The sequence below is a fragment of the Carettochelys insculpta genome, chromosome 16, assembly GCF_033958435.1.
Source record: "Carettochelys insculpta isolate YL-2023 chromosome 16, ASM3395843v1, whole genome shotgun sequence".
In the NCBI taxonomy this organism is placed as follows: Eukaryota; Metazoa; Chordata; order Testudines; family Carettochelyidae; genus Carettochelys; species Carettochelys insculpta.
Genome location: NC_134152.1, coordinates 18,001,270 through 18,028,986, shown reverse-complemented (window position 1 = coordinate 18,028,986; position 27,717 = coordinate 18,001,270). Strand labels below are relative to the sequence as shown.

General features: G+C 41.4%; 1 protein-coding gene across 3 annotated transcripts in view; it reads left to right on the top strand.

Moving 5' to 3' along the window:
- Window positions 1-27,717, top strand: part of SNX29 (sorting nexin 29) — a 487,403-nt gene that overhangs the window by 364,406 nt on the left and 95,280 nt on the right. For all 3 annotated transcript variants that reach the window (XM_075010432.1, XM_075010435.1, XM_075010434.1), the window contains exon 20: window positions 22,338-22,477. In XM_075010432.1, coding sequence (XP_074866533.1) covers window positions 22,338-22,477 — 140 coding nt within the window. The remainder of the gene's footprint in view (window positions 1-22,337; window positions 22,478-27,717) is intronic.

The window sequence follows — 27,717 nt, the reverse complement described above, 5'->3', positions numbered from 1 at the left end:
AGTCAGAGCTACTAGGGTGGCTCCAGAGGTGCTGGGGCACCCACGGCCAGCGCTGGCAGGATCCAGGGTAGGGGGACATCACCCAAGGAGGTGGGAGGCAGCTGTGTCAGCTGTGCACAGCATGGCAAGCTCAGTGTCCAGGATAGCAGCGTCCAATGCCAGGAGCAGCTGCTGGGGCTCCACTGGGCTGCACTCCAGCCCTCTGGATGCTGTACAGGCTCTGGTTGGCTTGTGGCAGCTCTGCAGGCCTCAGTGTGCGCAGGGTGTGGGGTGGGAGGGGGGGCGTCCTTTAAGGAAACATCTGTCTGCAACCCTTGCAAGGGCTCGTCCGTCTTGCGAGCCTGTGTGTGAGGTGTCCTGTTTCGTTCTTTCAAAAGAGTTCCTGGGGCTGAGTGGACACTCTTTTGAAAGGGCAGATTGAGGGTTTGATCCACTTTTTGTGTGGAGCCTCACTCTTTCTAAGGGCTGAACTTCAAATGTTATCATTCGAGTTTTACCCTTTCGAAAGAGCGCTGTTGTGTAGACACAGCTATATTGTTTGGCTCTGTACAGGTAAACCTGGTTTTATCATTTCTGGTTTTATGTGGTTATTTTTATGTGAATTATTTTTCTACCTCTCTCAGCCTCAGTAGGCTATTGTGTTTACCCATAATTTTCTGTGTTCTATAAAGCATTTGTAAAATACATGTGTACCTGGGTTTTTTGTGTTTTCTGTTTGAATTATGGAAAAAAATTAACAAATTCTGCCTTTATATCTGAGTGCATACCATCCTTTACTGTTAAGTGTATTGTAAAAAGCAGAAATGAACAAGGGCACATCAGGTAGACAGAAATGTGCATTTTATCGTGACTTTCTGATGAAGCTGGAAGTCTTCATCATTTTGCACTCATGGCCAGCCAGGGAGAACAAAGGACCTGATATTGTTAGTATCCTTTCACTAAAGCATGGGTATGACATTAATTTATAGTCAATTGCTTGGTAGAAATCTTGTTGTTGTTGAAGTAAGCTACAACTGAAGAATTTTGGGATTGTTTAACTTAATTACTAAAGGGCATATTGAGAACTTGTGTGACTCTTTAAAAAAACAGAAAAGAAAAGCATTATAGTGAATCTATTTTTTCCCTTTCTTTTATGCATGCATCAGAGATTGATGTCCAGGTTCCTTAAGCAGAGGATAGTCTCTCTATCGAGGGAGGCTATGCCTTGTAAACTATCACCAGATGATTCTTCCACCATATGAGTTACTATCCGCAACGCTGCTCCACAGTCACAGGCTATGTCTACACTGGAGAGTTTTGTTGACAGTTGTCTACACACAAAATGCATTTTGTCGACTGTCTGTTGACGATACTCGGCACTTCGGCCAACAGCGTTCTGCCTGTGCAGGATGAGGAAGAATGCCTTTGTCAACAGTTCTGTTCACAAAAAAGCTGTGTGGACATTCCGAGGGCCCTCTGTTGATGGACAGGGCTTCCGGTTCCTGGGCAGCCCTGTTTGCTGAGCTTCTGGTTGGCCCTTATGTTGAGAGAGGGACAGGCAGTCAGACCACTCTCTGTTGACAGAGCAGATTGCTCTTTTGATCCGCTTATGTGTGTGGACGTGTTTTCTTCCAACAGTAACTTCTGTTGACAGATTGCTGTCGTGCAGAGGTAACCACAGTGTGGGGAGGAGACTAGGCCAAGTCAGTGCATAGGTCTGGCAACTCTGTATCAGTGACAGAGTTGCCTGTTAAACTTGGTCCAGCATCTGTTCTCAAGTGGGCACAGAGGCAGGTGTAGCCTTGGACTTCTAAATGTATTTCGTGTAGTAGACTCTCTGACCAGTGCTTCTCCTTCCATAGTTTTCAGCTCCCTGGATGTGTTGATCACCTGTGCATAGTAAAGTGGCAGTAAAGCTCTTGTCTTGCATGAGCTGTCATAACAAATGGTTGTCAAGAGATCAGCCATGGTGTCGCGTCTCAGTCTGCATAATGTGAATCTGCTGGTGCTGTTTAGGATTGTAACATCCTCAGCCTGTGGCAGTTGCCCTTTCTAGGCAGCTCAGGCCTCCACAGCTTGCCCCCTCAGTGTCTGGCAGATCCTGGGGCCTTGTCCCCTTTAACAGACTGCCCAAGTCAGGCCCGCAGTTTGGAAGCCCAGCCCTCGGTTCAGGGCAGGGTGGCAGGTAAGCAGTTTAGGAGCCCAGCCCTCAGTTCAGGGTGGAGTGGCAGGTAAGCAGTTTAGGAGCCCAGCCCTCAGTTCAGGGTGGAGTGGCAGGTAAGCAGTTTAGGAGCCCAGCCCTCGGTTCAGGGCAGGGCGGCAGGTAAGCAGTTTAGGAGCCCAGACCTCAGTTCAGGGTGGAGTGGCAGGTAAGCAGTTTAGGAGCTCAGCCCTCGGTTCAGGGCAGGGCGGCAGGTAAGCAGTCAGCCGCCAAAATGGCGTGGCTCAGGAGAGTAGTGGGGCTGCCTCTCCTGGGGGTGGGGTAGGGGGACGCAAGCCCTCCCACTCCACTGCATCCTGGCCTGGGGCCCTAATGATCGCACTCACCATGAGCTTGGTAGTGGGGAACCAGGCCGCAACATGCCACCATGGGCTCAGGTGGAGCGTCCCACAGGCCACTTCCTACCTCCACCTCCATTGGCACTGGGTCCCAGTTGGATTGGTCAGCAAGTCCAGTCTGATGTGTCTCCTCCGGGCAGGTAGCACTCGGCAGGTCTGGCCAGTTGGACATCTCAGCGTTGTTCAGGTAGCCCACCGGGGGCAGGACCTCGGGCTTCGGATGGTCAGAGGCCTCAGTGCTGCGGGCATCAGGCAGGACTCCCAGACTGTGCTCACCTGACCCCGGGGCACCTGGTCACAGGCAATCTCTCTGGCCCCGGCAGGGCTGCTGGGGAGGGGGCCCGCTACAAGTGCAAGGGCCAGGAAGAGCTGGGAAGTCGATGTACTGGGCCAACGGCAGGCTGGGCTGTGGCCCTCCAGGTTGGGCTGGGCAGCTGGCCGGCGATTCACGTCAGCCAGCTGGTGTGTCCTGGGTCCCCCAGTTCTGGCTCCCAGGAGCCTGGTCAGGCAGCTCTGCCCTGCTTGGAGGCCAGTCTTTAATGCTCCTCGAGCCTGGCCCCAGGTGCTGCTCTCTGACAGGCGGGGCACAGGTGTTCTGGCTCAAGGCCTGCCCACCAGAGTCTCTGAGCGGCCACCTCCGCCTCTGAGTCAGGTCGGGGGTGGGGGGGGCACAGCACCTCGCTACAAGGATGCATTCCTAAATGCTAGTCTCTTCTATCATATAGATAATGTTTTATCTGTATAGAATGTCACATTCCAAATGGATAAACTACAGAGGGGATTATATATTGCCTTGAAGGGAAAGGGTTAGGTATTTTAATATAATGCTGTAAAAGACAGGGAAACAATAATGGGAGGAGAGAGTCAAAATTGTGGTGAAATGGTCAGTAGCAGGAAAGTAAGATAACTTTATCAATAGGACTTCAGTAGACTGAACGAGGAAAGTTCCTGGAGACAGGCCAGAATAAAAAATAGTTTACACTAGTCGAGGTGAGAAAGGATCAAAAATGGCAAAGGTTTTAGCAAGAGGAATGGATTTTGGTAGTGACATAAAGAGAAAAGAGGTAAGAGTAAGCAAATCTTCCTTGAATAATTTCAGAGAAGGGGAGAAGTTTGAAGATGCTTAACCCAGAAGGAGAGAACTTGCATCCTGCATATGGCTATGTCAATATCCTCCAAAAAAAACCTTTTTTTTTAAGGAACTCAAACAAACCCAAGGGAACTTAATGACTAGTGGATCATATGTCAAACATACTAAATTATCCTAAAGCACATTCTGTATAGTTAGTATGCACTGCAGAAGAATATCCATCACTCCTCTGCTTTTTACTTTATAAAGATAATTCCCCAAAGAGTATAGCTCCTTGAAACATGTCAAAGGAGAGGTTTAGCCTAAAAAAGGCTACAACAACCATTATCTGGCTCAGTGTAGCAAGCCACTCTCAGTTCTGTGGCTCTCTGTAGCTAAATTTCAGAGGTCATCCTCATCTTGGATTACTAGACACTCTCACACACAAAATATAACGCAAATTATCAGCAAAGAAGTTCCATTTGAAGTTTATCTTCAGTAGATAAAGGAATCAATGTATTGAATCCTGACAGACGATGCTGTTGCTGCTTCCAGGAGACTCCTACGAATGATTTTTGTTCCTTGCTGATTGTGTGGATACTGCTTATTTTTAAGGGGCTAACACATTGGGGGCAGATTTCAGAATTACACGTGATCCTTTTGTGACATTTCAACCCTTTTTTTTAAATAGACTTTTAGGAGATTTTCAGACTTCCTGAGAAAGAGAGAGAGAAAAAAAAATACTGCAGCATTTGTGGGCAGACAATACAACTATTGTATTGTCGGTTACTGCTCTAATTTAGACTACTGGATAAAATATTTTTCAAACTTTTTGAACCTTTCTGGTAACTTAGTAGTCTTTCTTACAACATTTCTGATCTTTAATTAAACTGGGCTGAAAAAGAGAGCACTAGTTGAATCCCCCAAGTCATCACAATAAGAGAAGGGGGAAAAGATCAGAAACAGGCGATCTCTAAAGGCTACAATTCTCTCCAGTAGTTTGTGCGACAATAGCAAATGATAGAGAATTGTCATTTCTGGTTTCTTGCTGTAGGGATTATTGTTTACTTGTATTTCATTCTTTCATTTAAAATGGATTCATCAGGCTACTGGACAGCTCTTAAAATGATGTATTCATACATTTACTCATAATTTCTTAAACAAGTTGAGGAGCTGCGTGTTACTGTGAGTTTAGTGTTGTTATGTTTTGACAGCTGACCTCAGGTGGTGCTGCTTCAGATATTCTTCTAGGTTATTTTTCTTAATGTGATCAATTGAGTCTCTTGGGAAGACATGCTGTGTTGCTGGTGGCTTGCTTTTGTGCATGGTTCTGGAGAAGGAGCTGTAGGAGCAGCAGGAGAATTTTCTACAGGTCTACAGGTCTACATACAGAGATCTTTCCAAAAAAGGCCCTTCCAGAAGAACTTCTTTTGAAAGAGGACATCCACACACAAAAAAGCAACTCAAAAGAGTGATCTGCTCTTTTGAAAGAGAGAGTCCACACAGCCTCTCCTCTTTCAAAAGAACAGGCCAGGGATTGAAAAATCAGGCCCCAGGAGGACTGTGGTGTCGAAAAAAGGGCCTGTGGGGCATCTACACGTGTATTCTTTTGAAAGAAGCTTTCAAAAGGGGCGCTTTTCTTGAAATGGGAAAGGAAGAGTGATTTTGAAATGAGCACCACGTTTTTTTGGTTTACCGTTGAAAGAACACTTTTTGTGTGCAGATGCTCCATGGGATATTTTGGAAGAGCCCCCTACTTTTGAAAAACCTTTTGAAAGAACTTGCTGGTGTAAACACAGCTTAGTTCTTTGAGTAGATCCAGTTCTTAAGGCAGAGTTACTCCTTAAGATTTATGCACTGGTAGTGGGCTGAATTTCTTGAAAGAAGGGGTTGTACTTCCTTCTACTTGGCTATCATTTCAGGATTTGTGAACCAGTGCACATCAAGGCGATCATACTTAGACAATATGCACTGATTTCATGTCTCTGATTTTTACTCTGCTAGAAAGGACCCAACAAGACCATGACCTGTGCTAGCACTCTGCACTCTGATGTCAGAAATGCAACACTAATGACTTTGAGAAACGGGGCAATAACATCCCCCTCAGGATACTCAAAGAAATCATTAAATTAGAATTACTCTGACTTGAGTTGCTGACTACTGGTAAAGAGAGATGAGAGTACATAGCACCATTTGTGGTAGGGCAGTTTCTCAGATAACATCTACAGACATTTCCTGAATTATTGTATATTCACACTGTACTTAAAATTGTATTAACTCATTTTTTTTGTAAAGTCCAGATATAAGGGCCTTTTATCAGTCTGTTGTTCCTTCATCCATCAGTGTTTGTAGGAAAAGTGCATGTTGCATTTCTTACATGATGGCAAACTCTAGTTCATTAACCTCTTTCCTGTCTTGGCAACTGAACATACCTCTGTCTGTGGAAATTTATATCGAGTGCTCAGTCTGAGAGGCCAAGTTCTTTCCATGTATTTTATCTTGTTTCCTTATTATTTCCAAACATTAGAGAAAGGCCAGGGCAGCAGAAATGAAATACTAAAAACAAATATGATATTTTATGAGATCCTTTCTAAGGTTTGCTTTTCTGCACTGCTCCACTGGTGAGGTATAGAGATCTTCCCTGCCTCCTTTCTCCTTCCCATTGTCTAGCATGCAACCAGGCAGCATAGTGACATAGCACATTTCAATGATTCAAACAATTCCACAGCACACCCACTTTTTCAGCTGAATTAATTGTTCTTAAAGATCACATTTACTTACATTTACTGTGGTTACAGTCTTACTAGAGAAGTTTGCAACATAATAGCACATACAATAAGCTAAACAAGGATAAAATACATTAATGTTTCAAATCCAACCCAGAATACACCATCTTAGAGAGAGAACAAAGACCTGTTTTCAAAATCTGCTCAGCACCATGCTAGGGATATTGAGTAAATGAGTAACCCCTGAAAACAGCTTCCCTGCCTGCCAGCCTGTTGGAGCCAGAATGTGGCATTTAAACTATGTCCCAGCTCCAGCAGGCTCCCTCCCCTTTGGCACAGCAGGGAGTGGAGGAGGGCTCCCCATCAGCTCCTTCAGGCCACTAAGCAGCATTTCAGCTGCCTCCCAGCACAAACAGGGTCCTGGGGAGGTCAGCCTTGCTGCTTGAGCCCCAGCTGGCATGGGATCGTCAGTACCACCTTCCCCCCCCAACGCCCACCTGGTTGGTGGCTCTGCAAAGAGCCACAGCGAGGTGAATTTGACAGAATTTCATGGCATGCTTGGATGTTTCTCATGGTACAACAGTGTGCCTGTGGTTGAACACCACTGGCATAATATATAATAGCATGTGGGCCATGGAAAACACTGTGATTTTCTAGAAGAGGGGGAGATTTAACTGCTTGCATCTTGCTAGATAGCATGCTGCTGATAGCAACAAGTACTGCCAGACCACTGATCCAGGGTGTGCTTGCTGATAGGAGTGGCAAAGTATGAAAACCTGATAGTGAGGGGTCCCTGTGCTGGGAGGATTGCTTTTGCACAGGACACTCCTGCTTGTGTCTGCCAATAATCTTTTCATCCTAACTGCAAGAGCTATTTCTATGACTGGCCAGATTTAGTCCTAATGAACACAGTGAACCAAATCATTCATTCCAATAAGAATGTGCTGCATATGCTATACTGCTCACTTGCCTTAAGATAAAAAAAATTACCAAGCCAGCAGAATATGCACCATTTTATTTTTATTGTTTACAATTTGTATCAAGAAAATAAAACCTCAGAAATACTAATACATGAAAGCATTTAAAGCATCTAAAGTAGAAATGATTGTGATATACTGGAATGCTCTTTGCATATTAATTCTTAGTGTGAGAGGAACAGTGTATGCGGATACTGACTTTTTATTGTGATTGGGTTCTGTCTTGACACATGAGAATAGTGCAGGTATTTTGACCCTAAATAATGTCCATGATTTTTAGTATATGTATTACCACCTTCCTTGTTATTTTTGTTGAAATAGATATTGTCTAATTAATCGTTCAGTGCAAAGCAGTTTGAAGCTGGCTCAGCAATCTGAAATTTAATCTGTTCCCACAAGGTCTTTTGACTGCCAACCCAATGTTAGGCTAATGCATTGGCACTACAAACATACACATAATGGGCATTTTGGTTTAAGACTGACAAAGAAGTTGACTCTTTACAGAATGTCAAGGCAAAAATAAAAATGTCTGATTTTTCTTTTCTCATTGAATTGACATATTATTCTTTGCTAAAAAAGCTGCCAGCTATATACGTAGGAGTACGCATTACCTGGTATTCTAGAACCTGATGCTTTCCTGTTAAGTCAACAGCAGTTTTCTGCTGACTTTAACTGGACTTGAATTAGGCACCTAGTGAGTTATTCTATCAGCATTAACAATAAAAGAGGTTAAATGCTAAACAGTTCTTTTAGACAACAAAATTGGTACATTTTTTGTTGATGACAGCAGTGTCAGATCTGTAATATACAAGTATTTTATATAGACATTAATCATCCCTGATAATGGTGACAATTGTACTGCTTCAAATAGTCTGTGAAAAATATTTGGAACATTTTAAGTGAGCTGTCCCATTAATAGTCACTGAATATGAGTGTTAACCATCTGTTAGGCAATAACAGTGTATATTAAAGGCCAATGTTGGTCTGAAACAGCTAAGACTGCAAATTGGAACTACAATTCCTATAATGAGAATTGCAAAATAGGCTAACATAAAATATTATGGTGTGCCAGACTCTAAATTTCAGTGTAATATTGTATACTAATTCCAATGTAGCTGGGAATCTGTTAAGATTTCTGTTATACATCTTTATTTACTGGGTTATAATTTGGCATTAACACTTAACACTGTGGGCAGAAACTTGGCACATGATCTCAGCCAAAGAGAGTGTTTCATAAAATATTTTGTGTGAAATTAGCTTCATTTTCAAGAAATGGGAATAAAATATTATCCCCAAAGGCATTTTGATACTTGTACAATCAAAAACAGTTTTCCTTGGTAAACTGAAATTTTGCAGGCAGGTAATCAGGAATGTCAGTCTTTTGCCATTGGGCTAGCAAAGCTATTTAAAATCACAATTGTTTTATTTAAAAGTAGCCAATAGCCATGAGGAGTAACTATTATTAATTAGTGTGAATTAGTGCCAGCTGTGTGCTAGGTGTTTTAAATCCCTCTCTGAATTCTTAGTATTCAATAGAGTTCCATGATTCCATCTACTGTGCCTTCCTGTTTTAGTGTGGGAAGAGAGACTTTTGAAGAGAGAGTAGGGAAGGGCCAACCTCAACATTCCAGTTAGTGGTTGAGGGTTTTCTTTGATTTCTCCCTCCTTTCCTCTGCACTTATCACATAACCTGGGAGGATTGTGTGTCCAGTGGGACTAGGGTGAAGCGAATGTAGCTCCACCCACTCAAGGGCCGAATCAGAAATGAGAAATAGAGATTGGCTGCAAAAACCCTCCCTTTTCCAAACCGTAGCCAATTTCCTTCTGTTTAAGCATGCTTGAGCATACAGCAGCCAATCTTCCTGCTCAGGACGGTGCCATAGGTGGTGTAGCTGTCAGAGCTGGGTTTCTAGGCCAGCTGTGTCTAACTTTCTCAAGCTTTGGTTGCAGGAAGGAACATGTTCAGTTGTGCAGTGTTATTTTTCATTTCCCCACGTCCTGGAGGGCTGGCAAGTGGGGACAATAAAGATTTGGGGCATTGTATGTTATTTTAAAAATAAGTAAGGGATAATAATATCAATAAGTAAAAGCATAACTTCCAGCTTGTGTCAATAAGAGGCTCCAAAGAGACAGGCGAGGCAGTAAATCTAAGCACAGGACCCAGGAGTGGTGGACAGGTGGACCCTGTTAGCTGTGCATTAAAAAGAGATGGTAAATCTGAAGATTTAACTCCTCTTCCTAGAAAGACAGAGATGGGATGTAGCATTTGGTTGAATCATTAATTACATAGAAGTGGATGCCAACCCTCCTGTCTTGGTTGTATGCTCAAAGTCAGCTCCTCAATGGACCCAGTTAATTGCCTGATATTTAAAGGGGGAATTGGTCTCCCTTTTAACATTAAAGGTAATCAGGCTGTGACCAGCTGCTTTGAATACATTTGTGTGTTGGTTGTCCTTCTTCTGCATGTCCTCCTGAGGTGTTTTCATAAAGACTCTAAACATGGAAATGTGCACAAAGCAGCTATATGGTCCTGATTCAGGATGGTACTTAAACACCTGCTTTTCAGTACTGGGTACTGGAAATAGCCAGTATTTTTATAGTGCAAATGTATTTTTAAAGTTTCTATATTTATTTTAATTGTCACACCCCATGCAATAACTAACATGCTGTAGATAGCAATTTTTAAAGTTATAGCAGTAGATAACATTTATGGATCAGTGTTGGGATGAGGTTTGAAAAGGAATAGAGCACTGCTCCAAGTTTTCAAAACAGGATGTAAAAAGTTATTTTTAGATTTACAGAATCTGCTGGTTTCCATCCAAAAAAAACTAGCCCAAAACCTATTTTTTTTAAGTTATGTAACAATTGCATTTAAAACTCTCAGAATTTCTTTTTAATTAAAAAACCCTTCATTTTGTTGAGGAAATAAGTATGATCCTGGTATTCATTTGGAGTTGATTTAACAAAGCACATGAACATATGCTTAAAAATGAACATGTATTTTAGTGATCTGGTGAACAGAGGCCATAGTTCAGGAAACATTACTATAGGGTCTCTTTTCTCTGTGGATGAAAAAAGCAGAACTAGCTAGGAATTTCCCTATTCCCTTGCTTCCATGCAACTTGAATGACCTAAATAGCCTTAAGCACAGTGTTAGTATCATATTTTCTTCTTCAGTCCATCTGTCTAGATCTCTTACCAGAGTTGATTAATGTCACCTCTTAAACATCTGGAGAAGTCACTGATGAGTGATGCGTAATGTGCAGTTTGTTTCTTCAGCGCCATCACAACCTTTCCTCCCATGCACTGATCTTCATGCTCTCAGTTGTTGGTTCACTCACCTTCTGTTTGTTCTGTGGTTGTTCAGCGCCTAGCACAGAGGAGTGCTGCTCCATGGTTAGGTAACAAGGTGCTATGGTAGTATAAATAACAATAACTATTATGATCTATGGCAGAATTTAATGATAGATCATTCAGTACTTGTACAGGAGATAAAATATATACCAGCAAAGTGCTCTGAGCTGTTACCTGCTAAAAACTGCATGTTGAAATGAAATTTTGGGAGTTTTGCTGAATTTTATTGGAAAAACATCATAAAAGTCATTGCAGTTTAAAAACTAAAATGAGCACCTTTAAATATGAAAGCACTCTTTCCCAAAACGTGTTCTGATAATATGCAGAGTTTGTGTGAGAATATGATATATGATGTTGTTCTGGTCTTTGAAATTTATGAAACTAGTTAAATATTACTTCACATACTTCACAAAATAAGATGGGTCCCTCCCCTCTCCCCCGATCTCCAGTTCAGAGCATCTTAAGTTGTTTAGTGCATGATCAAGATTCTCGGGATTGATATTAGATGCTAAACACAAAAAATCTCTGCTAAGAGAGCCAAAGACAGTGAACTTTCTTTAAATTGGATGGCGATGTTTTGCTTAGTTTTTCAGTTAACTTATTAACAAATGCTTCTTTAAAAAAAATCCCTATTCGGTAATGTTAGCAAAATCATTAAATAGGTCCATAATGACTAACACTGATATCCCCAGTGAGAATTTTCAAATTGACAATAAAAGGAAGTTCTTGCTACCAATTAGCAATTATGTATCGATCTCTCTAGAAATAATTACTAAGTTATTGCTGCTTCTAACTCAAGAGATAAAACTAGTAATAAAAATAAATTCTCAGACACATTTTTACACTATTTTGCTACCCCCATGCACACCTCAAAATAATGAAACAAGTTGCACCGTAGAATAACTACATTCTCTAGTTTTCAGGATAAAATTAACCCTATGTAGTAGATGGTTGACATAAGGCTTATAGAACAATTGGTTCTCAATTAATTGGGAGTTCAATGATTTATTCATCCTTTGTTTCATACCAGCAGTTTTAAAGCAAGATAAAAGCTGGTTGTAGATAGTTTTCAGATATGGGTAAGTAAGACCTTGTCTACCCTACTAAGTTATCTCACTAAAAACTGCCTTTTGGTGACAAAACACTGACACCATAAACACTCTAATGTGATTTTTGCATAAAAAAATGCCCACTTTCAGCTACAAAACACTTCTACCCCACAAGAGACTTTTTTCTTTCCCCCTCCCTTTATTGTCAACAGCCATTCAGTGTGGACACCATGTCTCTTTTTACTGCTTTTATTGGCCTCGAGGAAGTATCCCACAGTCCCCATCTGCTGCTCTGGTTAGTGGTTTGAACTCTGAACCCCTGTAGTCATGTAAACAACAGGCCACCCCTCTCTCTTGCAAACCCCAGGAATTATAAATTCCATTTCCTGCTCACTGGCTCAGCATGGAGATATTTAATGGCATCTTCCCTAGGTGACCATGTCTGGCTATCACACCAAACATTCTCCCTCTTTGACCAATACAGAGTTGTTGGAGCTAATCAGTATATGGGAGAGGAATCTGTTCACTCCGAGCTTTGATTGGCCCATAGACAATGGAACATGCATGGGCAGATTTCTCAAGGCTCATTCAAAAAGTGCTATCGTAAGGGCACGCCACAACACAGAGCAAAGATGAAGGAGCTGAAGCAGGTATACCATAAGATGAGGGAGGTAAAGTGTCACTCTGGCGTTGCAAGAAAGAACTATCATTTCTGTAAGGAGCTGGACCCTATACTCTGTGGTGACCCCACCTCTATGCCAGGAGACTTGTGGACACTTTGGAGGGCATGGAAGCAGCAAAAAAAGCACCTACCCAGTTGGATGAAATTCTTGATGAAGAGATTGAGTTAGACATGGATGTGGAGATCCCAGCAGAGTCACCCAGTGGGACAGGCAGCCAGGAACTATTCTTCATTCCTGAGGTTCATAGCCAGCCTCAGCAGCTGCTCTTTAGGGAACAAAAAGCAGGAGATGAGGCACAGGGTAAGTGGCTGTGGCCTGTGGAGTGCAGAGCTGGGTGTAGATTGTTGAACAGTGGGAGGCAGGCTGTGTTCCTGAGCTGGACATTGCCCTCTGTAGCTAATCAGTGTGGCCAAATAGGGTGTTGATGGCCATTGAGATTTGAATGGAATCCTCCAGAGAGATTTTCTGGAAAGTTTCCTGGAGGTACGTGTTAATCCCCTGCGGCAGATTCAAAGACAGTACAGCTATGTTCCTGCCGCCAGTGTAGGATAGTGTCCCATACCATTCTGCAGTCACTTCTCCGGTGACCAAAATGGCACACAGGTGACCTGCAAATGGTGCAGGGCAAAAGTCACAAACATGCAGTAGTTGTACCCTGGTTTCCATGCTTAACCTCAGCAGTGAGATGTCTTCTAGAATCATATCACTGGTGGAAAACTGTGAGATAATTTTAGGAGTTCCCCATGAAGCTGCACTGAAGGCCCTGGAAAGACTGTAATTCATTTTGTCTGTATGCGCACACACCGCACAAGCCCAGCACTCACCATCATTGTAGAGAGAGGCAACTGGCAAAGGTCAATGAGAAAGTGTTTGGTGTATTGCAAAAAGTGCTCATAAGTAAAGTGTTTCAACGCTGTTCTTGAATTTAACAGTCATTCTTCTGTGCGTTGTACGTTGCAGCAGGGACCTTGAGGTGCACTCCACGCACCAGTGCTGATGGTCTCCAACAGATAAGAAGGGGGCCAAGATACAGGAAGAAAATATGTTCAGGCAGTTGCTGCAGCAGTCATCTCCAGAGAAAGGGGAACAAAATGAGTTCTGAGAAGCTAAAAGGCAGGACAGAAGGGAGAATCAAGTATTTGGTAGGAACACAACTGAAGGAATGATAAAAGTAATTGGGGGCACAGAGATGTTCAAGTCTTTCTCTAATTATGCTGCAGAGTGAGCAGATCCAGGGTTGACCTCCATTGCAGTACATGTGGAATTCTTTGTCAGGCAATCCCGTCCATGCCCATGCAAGCCTTTTCATTTTGGGGGATTCCTCAATTTCCCCGGCATTCCATCCATTCTCACAACTTGGACAATGATGGCTGGACCTACACACAGTTCTCAGAGAAGTAGCTGTTAGTCTGCGTCTGCAAGAATAATGAGAAATCCATTGCCACCTTAAAGACTAACAGATTTATTTGTGCATAAGCTTTCATGGGTAAAAGCCATTCCATCAGATGGAGACACATAACTGTGAGCCCTTCACCTTCCAAGCCCCTCCTTTACCTGCAAATCTTTATTTTGATGTTTTTCACTGTACTTTCTCTTGATCAATAAAGACAAAGTTTTATAAGGTTAAATGTTTTTGTTTTGTGATCTACAAATTCACAGAACAATCACTTTGGTCCCAGATATGTTTTTTCAGCATTTTTTTGCATGCACATGTGACCCCAATATTTTACATGGGATGCACTCGAGAAGCAACTCCAAAACAGATACGTGTTAGTGTCCCTCAGTGTCAGAGTGCTTCCTCAGAGCCTCCCTGATATTAATAACAGCCCTCTGGGCTCTTTTGACAGCCCTAGTGCTTAGCTGCTCCAACTCTGCAGCCAAGCGCTCTGCCTCAGTGCTCCACCTCTGTGCAGGCATTTCACCCTTATATTCATACAGATTGTGATCATGGCAGCATGTGGCCATGTCTGTAAGAGTATTATTCTCAGCAACATCTAGCCTGTCTACAGACTGCTCCACCAGGCTTTCAGTCTGCCAAAGGTGCGTTCAACTGCAGTGTGGAACGTGCTTAGCTTGTTGCTGAAACACTCTTTACTGCTGTCCAGGTGCCCTGTGTAAGGTTTCATGAACCAGGACTGCAATGGGTAAGCCAGGTCTCCCAGGATCACGATGGGCATTTGCATATTCCCCACTGTCATTTTGTGGTCTGGAAAGAAAGTCCCATTTGTAGCTCTCTGTACAGGTCAGCACTCACATATCATACCCTTTTCCAGACCACTCTTCGTTGAGGTCTATGAAATGACCACAATGATCCACAAGCACCTGTAACACCATGGAGAAATATCCCTTCCTGTTGATGTACGCTGTTACTTGGTAGCCTGGTGCTAGAATTGGAATGTGTGTGCCATCTGTTTACTCCACCGCAGTTAAGAGAAACCCATTTCTGCAAAGCCATCCACTGGTTCATGCACATTTTCTAGAGTCACAGTCCTCCATAGCAGGATGTGATTTATTGTCCTGCGCATTTGCAGTAAAGCTACAAACTACCACCACTAAACTTCCTTGCTCCAAATTGATTAGCAGCTGATTCGTAGCAATCTGGAGTCACCAGCTTCCAGACAGTAATTGCCACAGGCTTCGCTGCTGAGAGGGCAGTTAGTGTTCTTGTATGGAGGTTGGGGGCTAGCGCAGCACACAGCTCCACGAAGACACTTTACACATCCTAAAGTTCTGTAACCACTGCTCTTCGTCCTGTCCCTGCATAACCAAGTGATCCCACCAATCAGTTTTGGTTTCTCTGGCCCAAAAACGATGGTCTATCTTATGCAGGTGCTCTGTGAATGCCAGAAGGGCTGCTAAGTTGCTGTCAGGTGCCTGTGAGTCTTCCTCCATCAGTAACTTCCAGATTAACTGTGCTGCCCAGTATGTTGTCCTTATAACATTAATGGAATGGAGGAGAGAAGTACAGGATCCATCAATTCTCACTGGAGATGCAAAGAATGGCAGTTGGAAGAATTGCATGAAAGAAAGTGGGAAACAAGTGGAGGGCTGGAGCACAAAGCAGTGTCTGATGGAATGTCCCAGGCCCAGGATGCAAGGTCCCAGAATATGCCATGTGTTCTCACAACACCTGGTATAACCCCTAATATGGACATGATCTGACTGCAGAGGGAGCAAATGTGAACAGGTTTTGGCGACTTTGTTTTTGTCTGTTTTGATTTTTTTGTGTGTTGACATAAGTTTTGTTGATAAACCTCTGTAGTGTAGACAAGCCCTAAAAGTGACTTCTCTCCTTTCATTATATATAGTATTTTAAAACTACACACAAACTGAAGCATACTCCATAAACATTTTTAATAAATATCCAAGTTGATCAAGTTTATTGTACAGAAGGTTCATAGTGACATTCAGTGGAAATTGTTAGCAATTGTTGTCATTATCTGTATGATGTATTCTATATTTGTTTGAATGCTGGTTATAAGAAAATGCATGCTCCATTGCATTTATGATTTGTCACTTTTACTGTATTTTATTAATACTATTGCATAGTATACCTTGAAAATATTTGGTGGTTATGAAACATCTTTTTTTTTAATTTAAAACTACCAGTTTTTGATCCCAAAATGAAATTAAGAAGTCTTGATAAATAGCCTGGAATGCTTTTTTGTTTTATTTTGTTTTTTGCAAGACCTAACACTCAGTATTCTCATATTCTCTATTAACTTTTTAATGCATAATTGAAATAGGACAGGAAAACAGTAGCAGCAGAACAGTAAAATCAGAAGCTGTATGACCTCATTAAGTGACTACCAGAGCTGCTAGGCAGTTTCTACAAACTGAGCTTTCATCATGATGTGTTATTTCTAAGGCTTTCTTTGATTGGGGATCTTAGGAACTAACCAGAAATTGACATATGTTATGCTTGTTTAAACCACTGATACATGCACAGTTAAGCAATGTCCTTAGTGGGTGACTGCTTTTTCACACAGGCTGTCTACACTAGCCTGAAACTTCGAAATGGCCATGCATTTCAAAGTTTACTAATGAAGCACTGAAATATGTATTGAGTGCCTCAGTAGAATGCCAGCAGCCACGGCACTTTGAAATTGACACAGCTTGTCCAGACAGGGGTCCTTTTCGAAAGGACCCCACCACCTTCGAAATCCCTGAGGGGATTTTGAAGTTGCCGGGATCCTTTTGAAAAGTAGCCCCGTCTGGACAAGCTGCGTGTCTGCAAGCCGCATCAATTTTGAAGTGCTGCAGCTGTCGGCATTCTAATGAGGTGCCAAATATGCATTTCAGCGCTTCATTAGTAAACTTCAGAATAGCCATTTGTGTGGCCATTTCAAAGTTTTGGGCTTGTGTAGACACAGCCACAAAGAAATATGTAAGGTGCTCACAAGCTATTTATAAGAAACATCCAGGAACAGCAGTGCACCTTAACTTTAGAGAAGGTTTTGAACATGTGTGAATACATTCAAGTGTTTGTATGTTTGGGTTTTTTAATTAGCTGTAATTAGAGAAAATTATAAAGGTAAGAACAAATCTGTTTCAAGTCACCTGAAGATTTTAAAAGTATCCTCGTAGCCAATTATACAAACTGAAATATTTAAACAAGAGAGTCGACAACAGTGGTGTCCAGTAGAAAGTCAAAGAGCACCACACCAGCTCAAAATAAATGCCCTCCTGCAGAGCCAAGCACCCCCAGAGCCAGGATTCCCCTCACCCCACCTGTGCAAACTCACAGCGACTCACCAGAGCTTCTGGAGCTGTGCAAGCCACTGCAGCTGCTGGGGCCACTGGAGCCATGCAAAGAGCTGTTGCTGCTACCGCTGCCACCACGTGCTTGTCCCACCAAGTGGTGGGTCATGTGCACAGCGTGGGCAGAGGGCGCTTCACATGTGCAGCTCTAAGTAAGAAGCTGCATTTCGACACACCGCGGTATCCAGTTCTCCACATGTGGTGAATGGCAAGCATATTGGACGCCACAGAGCTACAATTAAAAACACTGTATATTTAGGGATATTAAAGAAAAGGTATTTTGTATGCCACGTATTTGTATGGAGTCATTGGAAACTGATTGTACTTTGTTCCTTATTCACTTGGGCTATGTCTACACAAGCACACTACGTCAAAGTAGCCTATTTCGAAATAAGGACATCGAAATAGGCTACTTCAACGTGTATCATCTACATGTCCTCCAGGGCTGGTGCTGTCGACGTACCATGTTGAAGTAGCGACAGGGAACATCGAAAGGAGGCGCCCCGGAAGGAAATGTGGAGCGTCCACACACACAAGTGCTCCCCATTGAAATAAGGGGCCAGGAGAGCCCCACACCGCTCCCTTAAAGGGCCCTTCCCAGACACACTTGCTCTGCACAGCACAAGATCCACAGAGCCGACAACCAGTTGTAGACCCTGCGCATGCAGCATGGACCCCCAGCAGCAGCAGCAGCAGCCAGAAGCCCTGGGCTAAGGGCTGCTGCACGCAGTGACCATAGAGCCCTGCAGGGGCTGGACAGAGCGTCTCTCAACCCCTCAGCTGATGGCCGCCATGGAGGACCCCGCTATTTTGAAGTAGTGGGACGCGGATTGTCTACACACGCCCTACTTCGATGTTGAACGTCGAAGTAGGGTGCTATTCCCATCTTCGGATGGGAATAGCAATTTCAATGTCTCACCGCCTAACATCAATTTCAATGTTGAAATAGCACACAGCGTGTGTAGACGTGATGCATGCTATTTTGACATTGTGCTGGCTACTTTGAAGTAGCTGGCGAGTGTAGACGCACCCTTGGTGGTGTGGAGAATTTTAATTTTTGTATCCATATGACGTATTTTGCTTTCAGAGACTTGGGTGACCCTGTGTACATTGGAGAAATATGAATTTAATTATCAGAAAATAAAATAACCATATGTGGCCATATAACTAAAAGAATTCCAGATGAACTGGAGCGGAAACAGGCAGGTATCTTAACAGAGAGAAAGCCATGCTAGTCTATATACTATCAAAACAAAAAAAGCAGTCCAGTAGCACTTTATAGACTAACAAAATAATTTATTAAAATAATTTATTAATTTATTAGGTGACGACCTTTCGTGCGACAGACTCATATCTTCAGATTAGGGTATGGCTGTGATCTGAAGAAGTGGGTCTGTCCCACAAAAGCTCATCACCTAATAAATTATTTTGTTAGTCTTTAAAGTGCTACTGGACTGCTTTTTTGTTTTGATAGGCAGGTATATATGTAAGAAAAATACTCCAGAAGCAACAAGTTAGTAAATTGTAAATTATGTGATCATTCAAGGGGATCATGGCCACTGAAATGTAGCTGATGGAGAGAGATGGATCCAGGGGAAGTTGTCTCTCTAGAGTGTTAACCAATTTAGATCCTGGGCTTGTGTACATTTTAGTTTTTTATAAAATAATGTTTCCATATAGTAAAGAATAAATTGGATTGGTACTTTCTCTATGTCCTTCTAGAATCACAACCTTAAGAATATTTTTAGTAACAGTTGAATATGTTTTTTTCACAATTAAACTTATAAACTTTCTGATTCTGTCAAAAATTGCAATTCCTATTCTTGACAGTAGCTACACCAGGGCAGTTGACAGTGTGAGATGGAGTTCACATACTTTCTACCCATAGGTAAGGTTATGATTTAGGCTTGGGTATTTTTAGTAAAAATCATGGACATGTCATAGACAATAAATAAAAATTCATAGCCAGTGACCTGTCCATGACTTACAATACTTGTGAGTAAATCTTGGGGGGATTGTGTGGGATGGTGCTACTGGAGAAAGAGACTGAGGGGGAGAGGGGATTGAGAAGCTGTGCAGCCACCCCTTGCTTTCCTGGGGCTTTCCCCCTACCCCTACCCCCACCCCTTCCCTCTCTCCCTCCCTCCATCGCACAACCACCCTGCCATGGTCCGTCAGCCACCTGGGAAGGCTAGGGGGAGGTTGCTGTGGGTGGCTCTAGAGGGGCAGTAAGGGAGGTGGGGCAGAACTGGGCCACCTCTGGCCATGGGAGAGAGGAGGAGCCAGGGGCCAGGAGACTCACTCTGACTGTCACTAGTGATAACCAGAGTTCAGCTCTGAGAGGCACGTCCCCTCCTGGCCATGGACTTGTGGTGGTAGCTAGTCCCAGTGCCTCTCCTTCCAGGCCAGTCCCAAGGCTGGTGGTGGGGAGGCAGGGAATTGGGTTGTGGTGGGAGGCTGGAGGTATGGGGAGAGGCTCCAGCTTTCCCTGGGGGGTGGGGAGCTGGCCAGCCAGCCTTGGCCTTCCCAGGGGGTCAGGGAGTCATGTGGCCAGCCCAAGCCTTCCCTGGGCCTCCCCCCTGCCCTGTTCTCTCTCCTCACCTTTACTCACACCTCCCCTCTTCCCCCCCATACCTCCCAGGTGACAGTGAGATGACATTTGCATGATGACATCACTGTCACCTGGGAGGGAAAATTATATATATATATATATACACACACACATGCATGCAGAGAGAGAGAGAGAATATGGAGAAGCTGGGTGTTTCTGGTAGTTCTAAAATGTTATATATATCATGGCAAGCTATTGTGAGGCTATCAAAACAAAAATGCAGTCCTGTAGCACTTTAAGGACTAATGTTTTGATAGTATATAGACTAACACAGCTATTTCTCTGTTACTATCGTGAGGCTGCATAGAAAATGTGTAGTGTATTCTGTGGACAAGTATTTACAGGGAGTTTTGTAAAAAAAAAAAAAAAAAAAAAAAATTCCATCTGTTTTACCCATGGAAGTCTTACTGTGGCTGTTTCTGATGCTTTAACACCATATTATGTAAACAACATAAGTAGAATCTTGGATCTGTTGAAGACATTGTGAGTTTTGCTGTTCGTTTCAGTGAGGTTAGAATTGCATCCCATGCCATTTAGACACAGGTTTAAATGACAAAATGGTAAAAATACATCCATTTGTGGGAGTCTTGTCTTTAGCCAGTTCAGCTTGATGGATGGCTGCACTGAACTCTTTAAAATTCCTTTCTGTAGACAGGGCTTATATGTTTAGCAGTCCAGGAGCAAAACATATGTTGGCAGTTAAAAACGCGCAAAAGTATTTGTAAAACTGGAGCCTTTCTTTCCAGTACATGAACTTGCAACTCCAATTGTTTTTTTAATATTTGTTGTGTTTTTAAATATGTATATGATTACTTTGGGAAGCCAGTGCTCCAGGATCCCATTTCATGCTTTTCTTTTTACCCCTTCTCCCAAAGATACTTTTCCTAACAGCAAATGCGGCAAAACTTCTTAGTACTTTATAGTGCTGCTTTTCGACTCAGAGAAGTGGTCACTTAGCTTGATGCTGGGAGCAGCCAACTCTACCTGTGAAAGGAGCTAACTTAAACTCAAACCCAATTTGTGGCAACCCAGCCTATTGGTTTTTTTAATTAAATGGTATAGTTTGGTAACATTTAAAGCATAGATGTATCTATTATCTTTTTCTAGCACAAAATAGGAACTTGTACATTTCTAGGCACTTTTCTTGAATAGATTAATAACAAGGCTTGTTTAGTCACTTTTACACAAAATAGGAACTCTGCTGTTCCTTTGAGAGCTATAATTGTCTTATAATGCTTTGAGGCTTCATGTCTGAAAAGCATATCCTGACATTTAAACCAGGTGAGCAGAATGCCTGCATTTCTGAGATATAGCTTGTTGGCTCTGATACAAAAAAAGTCTGATTTCTCAGTAAATCCATTCCATTTTCACTCTAGCGTATTATGCTTGCTGACAGATTGTATAATACCCTACTATAATTGTGTTCCCCACAGAAAATATGTACATGTTGAGAAATTATAGAATCCAAGTAGATCACTATTGTTAGGCTTTCAGTATGTAAGTCTTGCTGTGAAATGGGGAATGGTACAGCTGCCTCCATTCATTGGTGCCAGAGACAAAACATTAACAAATAAAGCATCTTTTCCAAAGCACCCTACCAATAATACATTTACTAGCTAAAATATAGACTGTTGTGTAAAAGTGCCTTCACAAAACGTGTTACTGAAAGGAGATATGTTTGTTTTTTTAAATATCGATTCTTCATGGGGTGTGAGTATCCAGCTCTTGAAAAGTTCATGATGGGAGGAGAAATTAATAAGGTTTGTGGATCGAGAAGTACCTCCCTTTCACAAAAGGATTGTATAAGTTCCTAGTCCTGGAAGGGCCTCAATAACAGTCCTTTAAAAGGAAAAAATTAGCCCACAGATGAGGCCTTTCTCTCAAGGAAGAGTACACCACGTGTAGACCACAATGGCTGTCTCTGCACTAGCCCCAAACTTCAAAATGGCCATGCAAATGGCCATTTCAAAGTTTACTAAGGAAGCGCTGAAATACATATTCAGCCCTTCATTAGCATGCGGGCGGCCGTGGCACTTCGAAATTGACGCGCCTTGCCACCGCGCGACTTGTCCCGACGGGGCTCCTTTTCGACAGGACCCCGCCTACTTCGAAGTCCCCTTATTCCCATGAGCAGATGAGAATAAGGGGACTTCGAAGTAGGCAGGGTCCTTTCAAAAAGGAGCCCCATTGGGCTGAGCCGCGCGTCAATTTCGAAGTGCTGTGGCCACCCGCATGCTAATGAAGCGCTGACTATGCATTTCAGCGCTTCATTAGTAAACTTCGAAATGGCCATTTGCGTGGCCATTTCGAAGTTTGGGGCTAGTGTAGACACGGCCAATGAGTTATATTCAGTGTCATATCAGATAGTTACAGGCAAGGTTTTACCCATTATCTGGATATTGAACATTACTGGTCTCTGTCTACACTGACTGCAGCCATGTTAGACAATGTGTTGCTGCAGGGGTTTTGGATAAATAGAAGTCAGCAATCATTTTTTGTCATTATTTATGAGCGGTATTTTACAATGAAAAAACTTTTTTTTTCAATTCAACTTTTTCTTTTTCTGCAGGATGCAAAGTTTGTAGAGGAACGACGCAAACAGCTACAAAATTACTTAAGAAGTGTTATGAACAAGGTTATTCAAACTATTCCAGAATTCACAATTAGCCCCAAAAAAGAGACTCTTATTCAACTGATGCCCTTTTTTGTGTAAGTATGTGTCAAATGAACATGCAGCAACAAAATGTTAAGCCTTTTCCTTTGCAGTTTAATTTAAAATGAAATAGAGCACCCTGACCTCTGTTTTATTATAGAAAGAAGTCCACTAATATGATAAATGCGTTTTGATATGTTTAAAGAAATTATCATCTGTTGTATTTTTTCCAGCATTTCAAGTGTTTCTTTGAATAAAAGCCACTGTGGATAAAACTTTCAAAAGCATCTAAATGATTTAGGAGCCTAAGTCCTTTTGAAAGTCATTGGATACTTTTGAAAACTGTACTCTCTGGGATTGGGTTGTGGGTTTTTTTTTTTGTTTTGTTCTGTTTTTATGCATGTATGTGTGTTCCATTCCATTCCCTTTCACCAGTGCCCTGCTTACCCTTCAATTTAATGTTTATTTACTAACCAAAATAAGGAATGAAAGGAATCTAATTTTTTCAGGGAAGAATTAAGAAGTTCGCAGTCTGTGTACTTTACAAGACGGGAATACTGTTACTATTCCAGATACAATGGTATAAATGTGTAAATGGAAAAGTAAGAAAAAATGGTCAGACATACTTCATAGAAACCAGTCATGTATCAGAGTATTTTAACACCAACATATCACCATATAAAAATAACATTTTGGTAGAAGCACAGCTCCTTAAAATGTGTCATTTTAAAATGTCAAAATGATAAATAACATTAATGAAAACTTGTTTTTCGAGTATGAGGTCAGTCTTTTTCTCTGACCCTGTCCTGGAAGCACTTGGTGTTATGTCTGATCTTCTTTTAGTCTGAATATGTAATATGGGGTATCCAGAAAAAGACTGAAATGAGAACCAGCAGGATCTTTCAATCAGATTCCTCAGAACCTGTAGGCTTAGAGCCAGGATGTGCTCAAAGTCTTGAAAGCCCGAACTCTGCTTCCACTGATACTATTGGGAGTTCTGTCATTGATCACAGTGGCAGCAGGAATGCAGCCCAGATATGGATGCAGTATTATAATGAAGCTGTGCTGTTAACTCAGGTGCAACGTGAAGTAGTTGAGGTGAAATTCTAGGCTTTATAAGAGCTACTTATTATACTTCTTTTATCAATAATTCTCAAAGTGCTGAACAAGTGGTAGGTAAGTGACAGAGTTTCGAAGAACCAGGTTCTCTGTCCTTTAATCCAGTCCCCGTTCCTCTGGAGCATACTGATCTTTGAATCTGGTTCAGGGAGTATTACAGGCACACAAAGCTAATAAACGTGCACAATTTGTATGTTCTTTGAATAGTCCAAAGAATTTGCATGCTCAGACTCCATTCTTGGAGCTCCACTGAGATCCACTCAGGTGTATCGGTTTGGAGACTCAGGGCCGAATCAAATATGTTATAATCTAGAAGAAATAAACCTCCTTTGTCCTTTGTACTAATTGCACTATATTGTGCTGCATTTCAGATTTGCAAGGTGAAATATAGTGTTTTCCAGGGCAGAGACATATATGGATAGAAAGTTGACTGGGGAAAACCAACATTTATTTAGAAAACTTGTTTCCGTAGTCTGATTCTTCTTGTCATTGTCTGACAGGGAAATTTCCATAATTCCAGTATGTTTGTCTAAGATACCACCAGGTCTTTTTTTATAAAGTAAAACTGTATGCATACATTCAAGTTTTAATGAGCTAGCATTCCCTGACTTACACTTAAAACTGCATTTGACGTATTGATTGTATGAAAACAAAATTTGCTGACTCTCTGAAAATCTGTTACATTTCTTTTCACTTTTTAAAGCCAGAAGCAGTTTTCTCTTGAAAATAATAATTGCGTCAAGATACACAATCACGTCATCTTTTAATTTCTCTCTGTCTGTTTATAATGATGGCATTTAATTTCTCTGTACCTTCGTCTATGCTTTTCCAGTAGCCTGTTCCTTACAAAAGACAGACAGATAAAAAATGCCAAAATATATTTTGTGGTGTTCTTGTTGTTCCTGTATTTTGTCAAAGGAAAAGTGAATTTGACATGACATATTGAGGTTGCTGGCATAAGTAGTGGCATATAATTTGTAGAGGCATAAAAACTTTACTTCATTCTCTAAAGAACTCAATTTGTGTAAACTGGCTCCTGGTTGTGACAATTTAAGTAGTTTTAAATGTTGTCACTTGAAAGATCATTAGAGCATTTTCTGTTATTTTAATTCCTTTTAAAGAAATTAATTCTTAGGAAATGCTCCATTGCACATTGTTTCTTAAACAAATTAGGGAAGTAGTGTAGATTGTAACCCACATTTAGAAATGAATTTTCATATGAAAATCATTATTATTTCCCTCTTCCTTCTATAATATTTACATTTGTTTTTTAACATTTTTTGTAAACTGTGAATTGCTAATAGCTTATCACCAATCATATGGATATTGCAACTTTATATTACGAGCTGGAATATTTGATTGATTATCACTGACCTTCCGTGTTTAGGGTTATATTTCAGTTCTGACCTGGAACTTAGAAGTGAAATATCAGTTGACAAAGAACATATTGACTGCACTGTTATGCAACATGTGTTTGCTTTACGTTTTTCTGTGTAAGTCCTCAAAGTTTTTTTAATCCCCTCATCACTATGAGATAGCTGTGTTTCTCACCGTATTTTGCAAACCAGAATCATGTTACCTCTTGCTGTAAGGACATAACATATGTTGCCCATCAAAGGCTTTATTGGTGCTACTCTGGGAATTTCCCAAAGGATGGGAAGAATGGATGGGTATGAAAAACCATGTTTGCTGCTGCTATGTTGATGTATTTCATTTACTTAAATGGAGTTGCATCTGCTTATGCCAGTGGTATATTTGTCCCAAAGCCTTTTCAACTGTAAATTCATAATTATTCAGGTGAAAAAACAAACACAACAAAAAGCAGATCAAAATCTGAGTGTTTGGTGAACAGTAAAATATCTGGATATAACTAGGTTACAAAAGAATGGAACCGTTATGGTCTGAATTTAGATGCAAATAAAAATTGGGGGTTATACAAGTTCAAAACATCTGTAAGCTATATCTACACAACAGAGTTTATAGCAGTGCAACTGCAGTGGTGCTAGTGCAAATGCTTTAAATGAATGGGAGAGAGCTCTCCCATCACCTTAATACTTTGTCTCCTATGAGCAAAAGAACCTAAAGTCACATGATAACAGGAAGGAACAATATAGATGAGTTATCTACATAGCTCATTACTTTGGCATCTAAGTCCTTCCCAGGCAAATTGGATCTCCTTCTACTAAACATCATGCAGAGAACCCTCTCCTGTTAGTTCTGAATGATACCCTTTGGTGAGTTCCTAAAGTGCCCAATACACCTATACATGACTGGCAATGCATAGGGCAACTGCAGTCTGGCCAATACATATAGGTTAACTCCCACAGTGGCCCACCTTTCCCAAGGTCAAGGAATGGCATCTCATAACATATGAGGAGAAAGAGGAGGAAGTCTCTGTCACCATCAGCATTGATGGCCAAGCCTCCTGTATCAGTAATGGAGGTGGCTCGGAAAACACTCCAGCTGCCTTACTTGCTGAAGGAATCCTCATCTTCTACATGAGGTAGACAGGTAGCCAAATTAGTCTGTATCTTCAAAAACAACAAGAAGTCCTGTGGCACTTTATAGACTAACAGATATTTTGGAGCATAAGCTTTCATGGGCAAAGACCTGCTTCGTCAGATGCATCTTTTACATGGAAAGGAATTAGACCTGCCACATACCAGCTACCAGTGACTTTAGAAATTTAGAAGACCTGCTTTCAAGGCTCACTGAAACCTTGGCATTGAAACAATGATAACCCAAGAGGACATGCAAATGCTATTTGATGTTGTCAGTTTCTCAGTGCCAACAAGTTGATAAGGGCACATTGGACCCAGCAAGGGACTGTGGTACACCCGTTCCCAGCTTTCTCCTATGCCAAAGCAAGTAGAAAATGCTGTCAAGAGTCACTTAAGGAGTTGTAACATTTTTACGTGGATCTGACATGAGGATTGCTTGTGGTAACTGCAGTCTAGAAAAAGAGTAGGTCCACATAAAGCACTCCAAAAATAAGGATCCCAATCAACTAGACTTTTTCCAACCCCAGAAAAACTAATGCAAAATTCTTTCAAAACATGGTTTGAATTCCACCTAAATTAATCAGTCTTTGTGTTTTTGTAACTCGTATCTCATGCTAGGGATGAGGAAGCTACATATTCTGCAGAGCCATACTCATATCAAACACTCCAACGTTATCCACACATCTAGTTGTGGCCTTAACTGACCACTCCAAGATTCCCAGACTATTTCATCCCAACAATTGTCAAAGTGAGTGTTGCTCATTTTATCTCACTTTGTTATCAGCTGGCCAATATACTTCTCCCACTGCCAATTAAAGGTCACTGCACCAGAGCTCAAGCAACATTGTTAGCCTGGAAGGACACAGCTTCTACAATAATCAACATAATAGTGTTGTTGGAGAAGCTCCTAAAGAATATGTTTGTGGCAAGAGATCATAAGTGCCATCAAAATAAGTACAAAAGTATACAGTAACATGGAACCAGATACTAATTAACATGGAACCAGGTACTAATTAATATTAAAGGAGGGAAAAACTTTAAGCTCTGGATAAAATAAATTGATAAGTAGTTCTTTAGAGTTGGCAGTCTTATGTAAATAAAGAGAGTTTGCTATTAATTACAAATTTTAACAGGAATTTTATTCTATCACTAAATATTTAATTCTGCTTAGTAGAATTTCTCACTTTATAAAGATTTTTTGTAGAAGTCATTAGTTATATAGATTGACTAACAATGATTTACTATTAACATTGTGAAATATGAGATGATGAAAATTACTGTCATAAAACCAATAATAGCTTGGGTTTTCTGGAAGTTCTTCATTGTTTTTATTGAGCACCTTATTAGAGATAATTTGACAGGATTTTCATTGTGGTTCTATTCTGAAAAATTACTTCGTAAAAATAGCATTACATTAGTTGAAGTTATCAAGCAAAAGGAGGGTATTTTTATAAAACAGTTCAGCCCTGTATATCGAACATGGAATCTTGTAAAGTCAAGCTGGATTCTTGTAAACATTCTGCAATTAAAATTTAGGCCTCAGGCCTCTGTGAATAGAATTTGGTCCACACTAGCCCAGAAGCTTGCAAGCTCAGGAATACAGTTAACAATTCTTTCAATGATGCACAAGCTACAATAAACACCAGCTCAATCTTCTGCACTTATGTGGGCTCTGT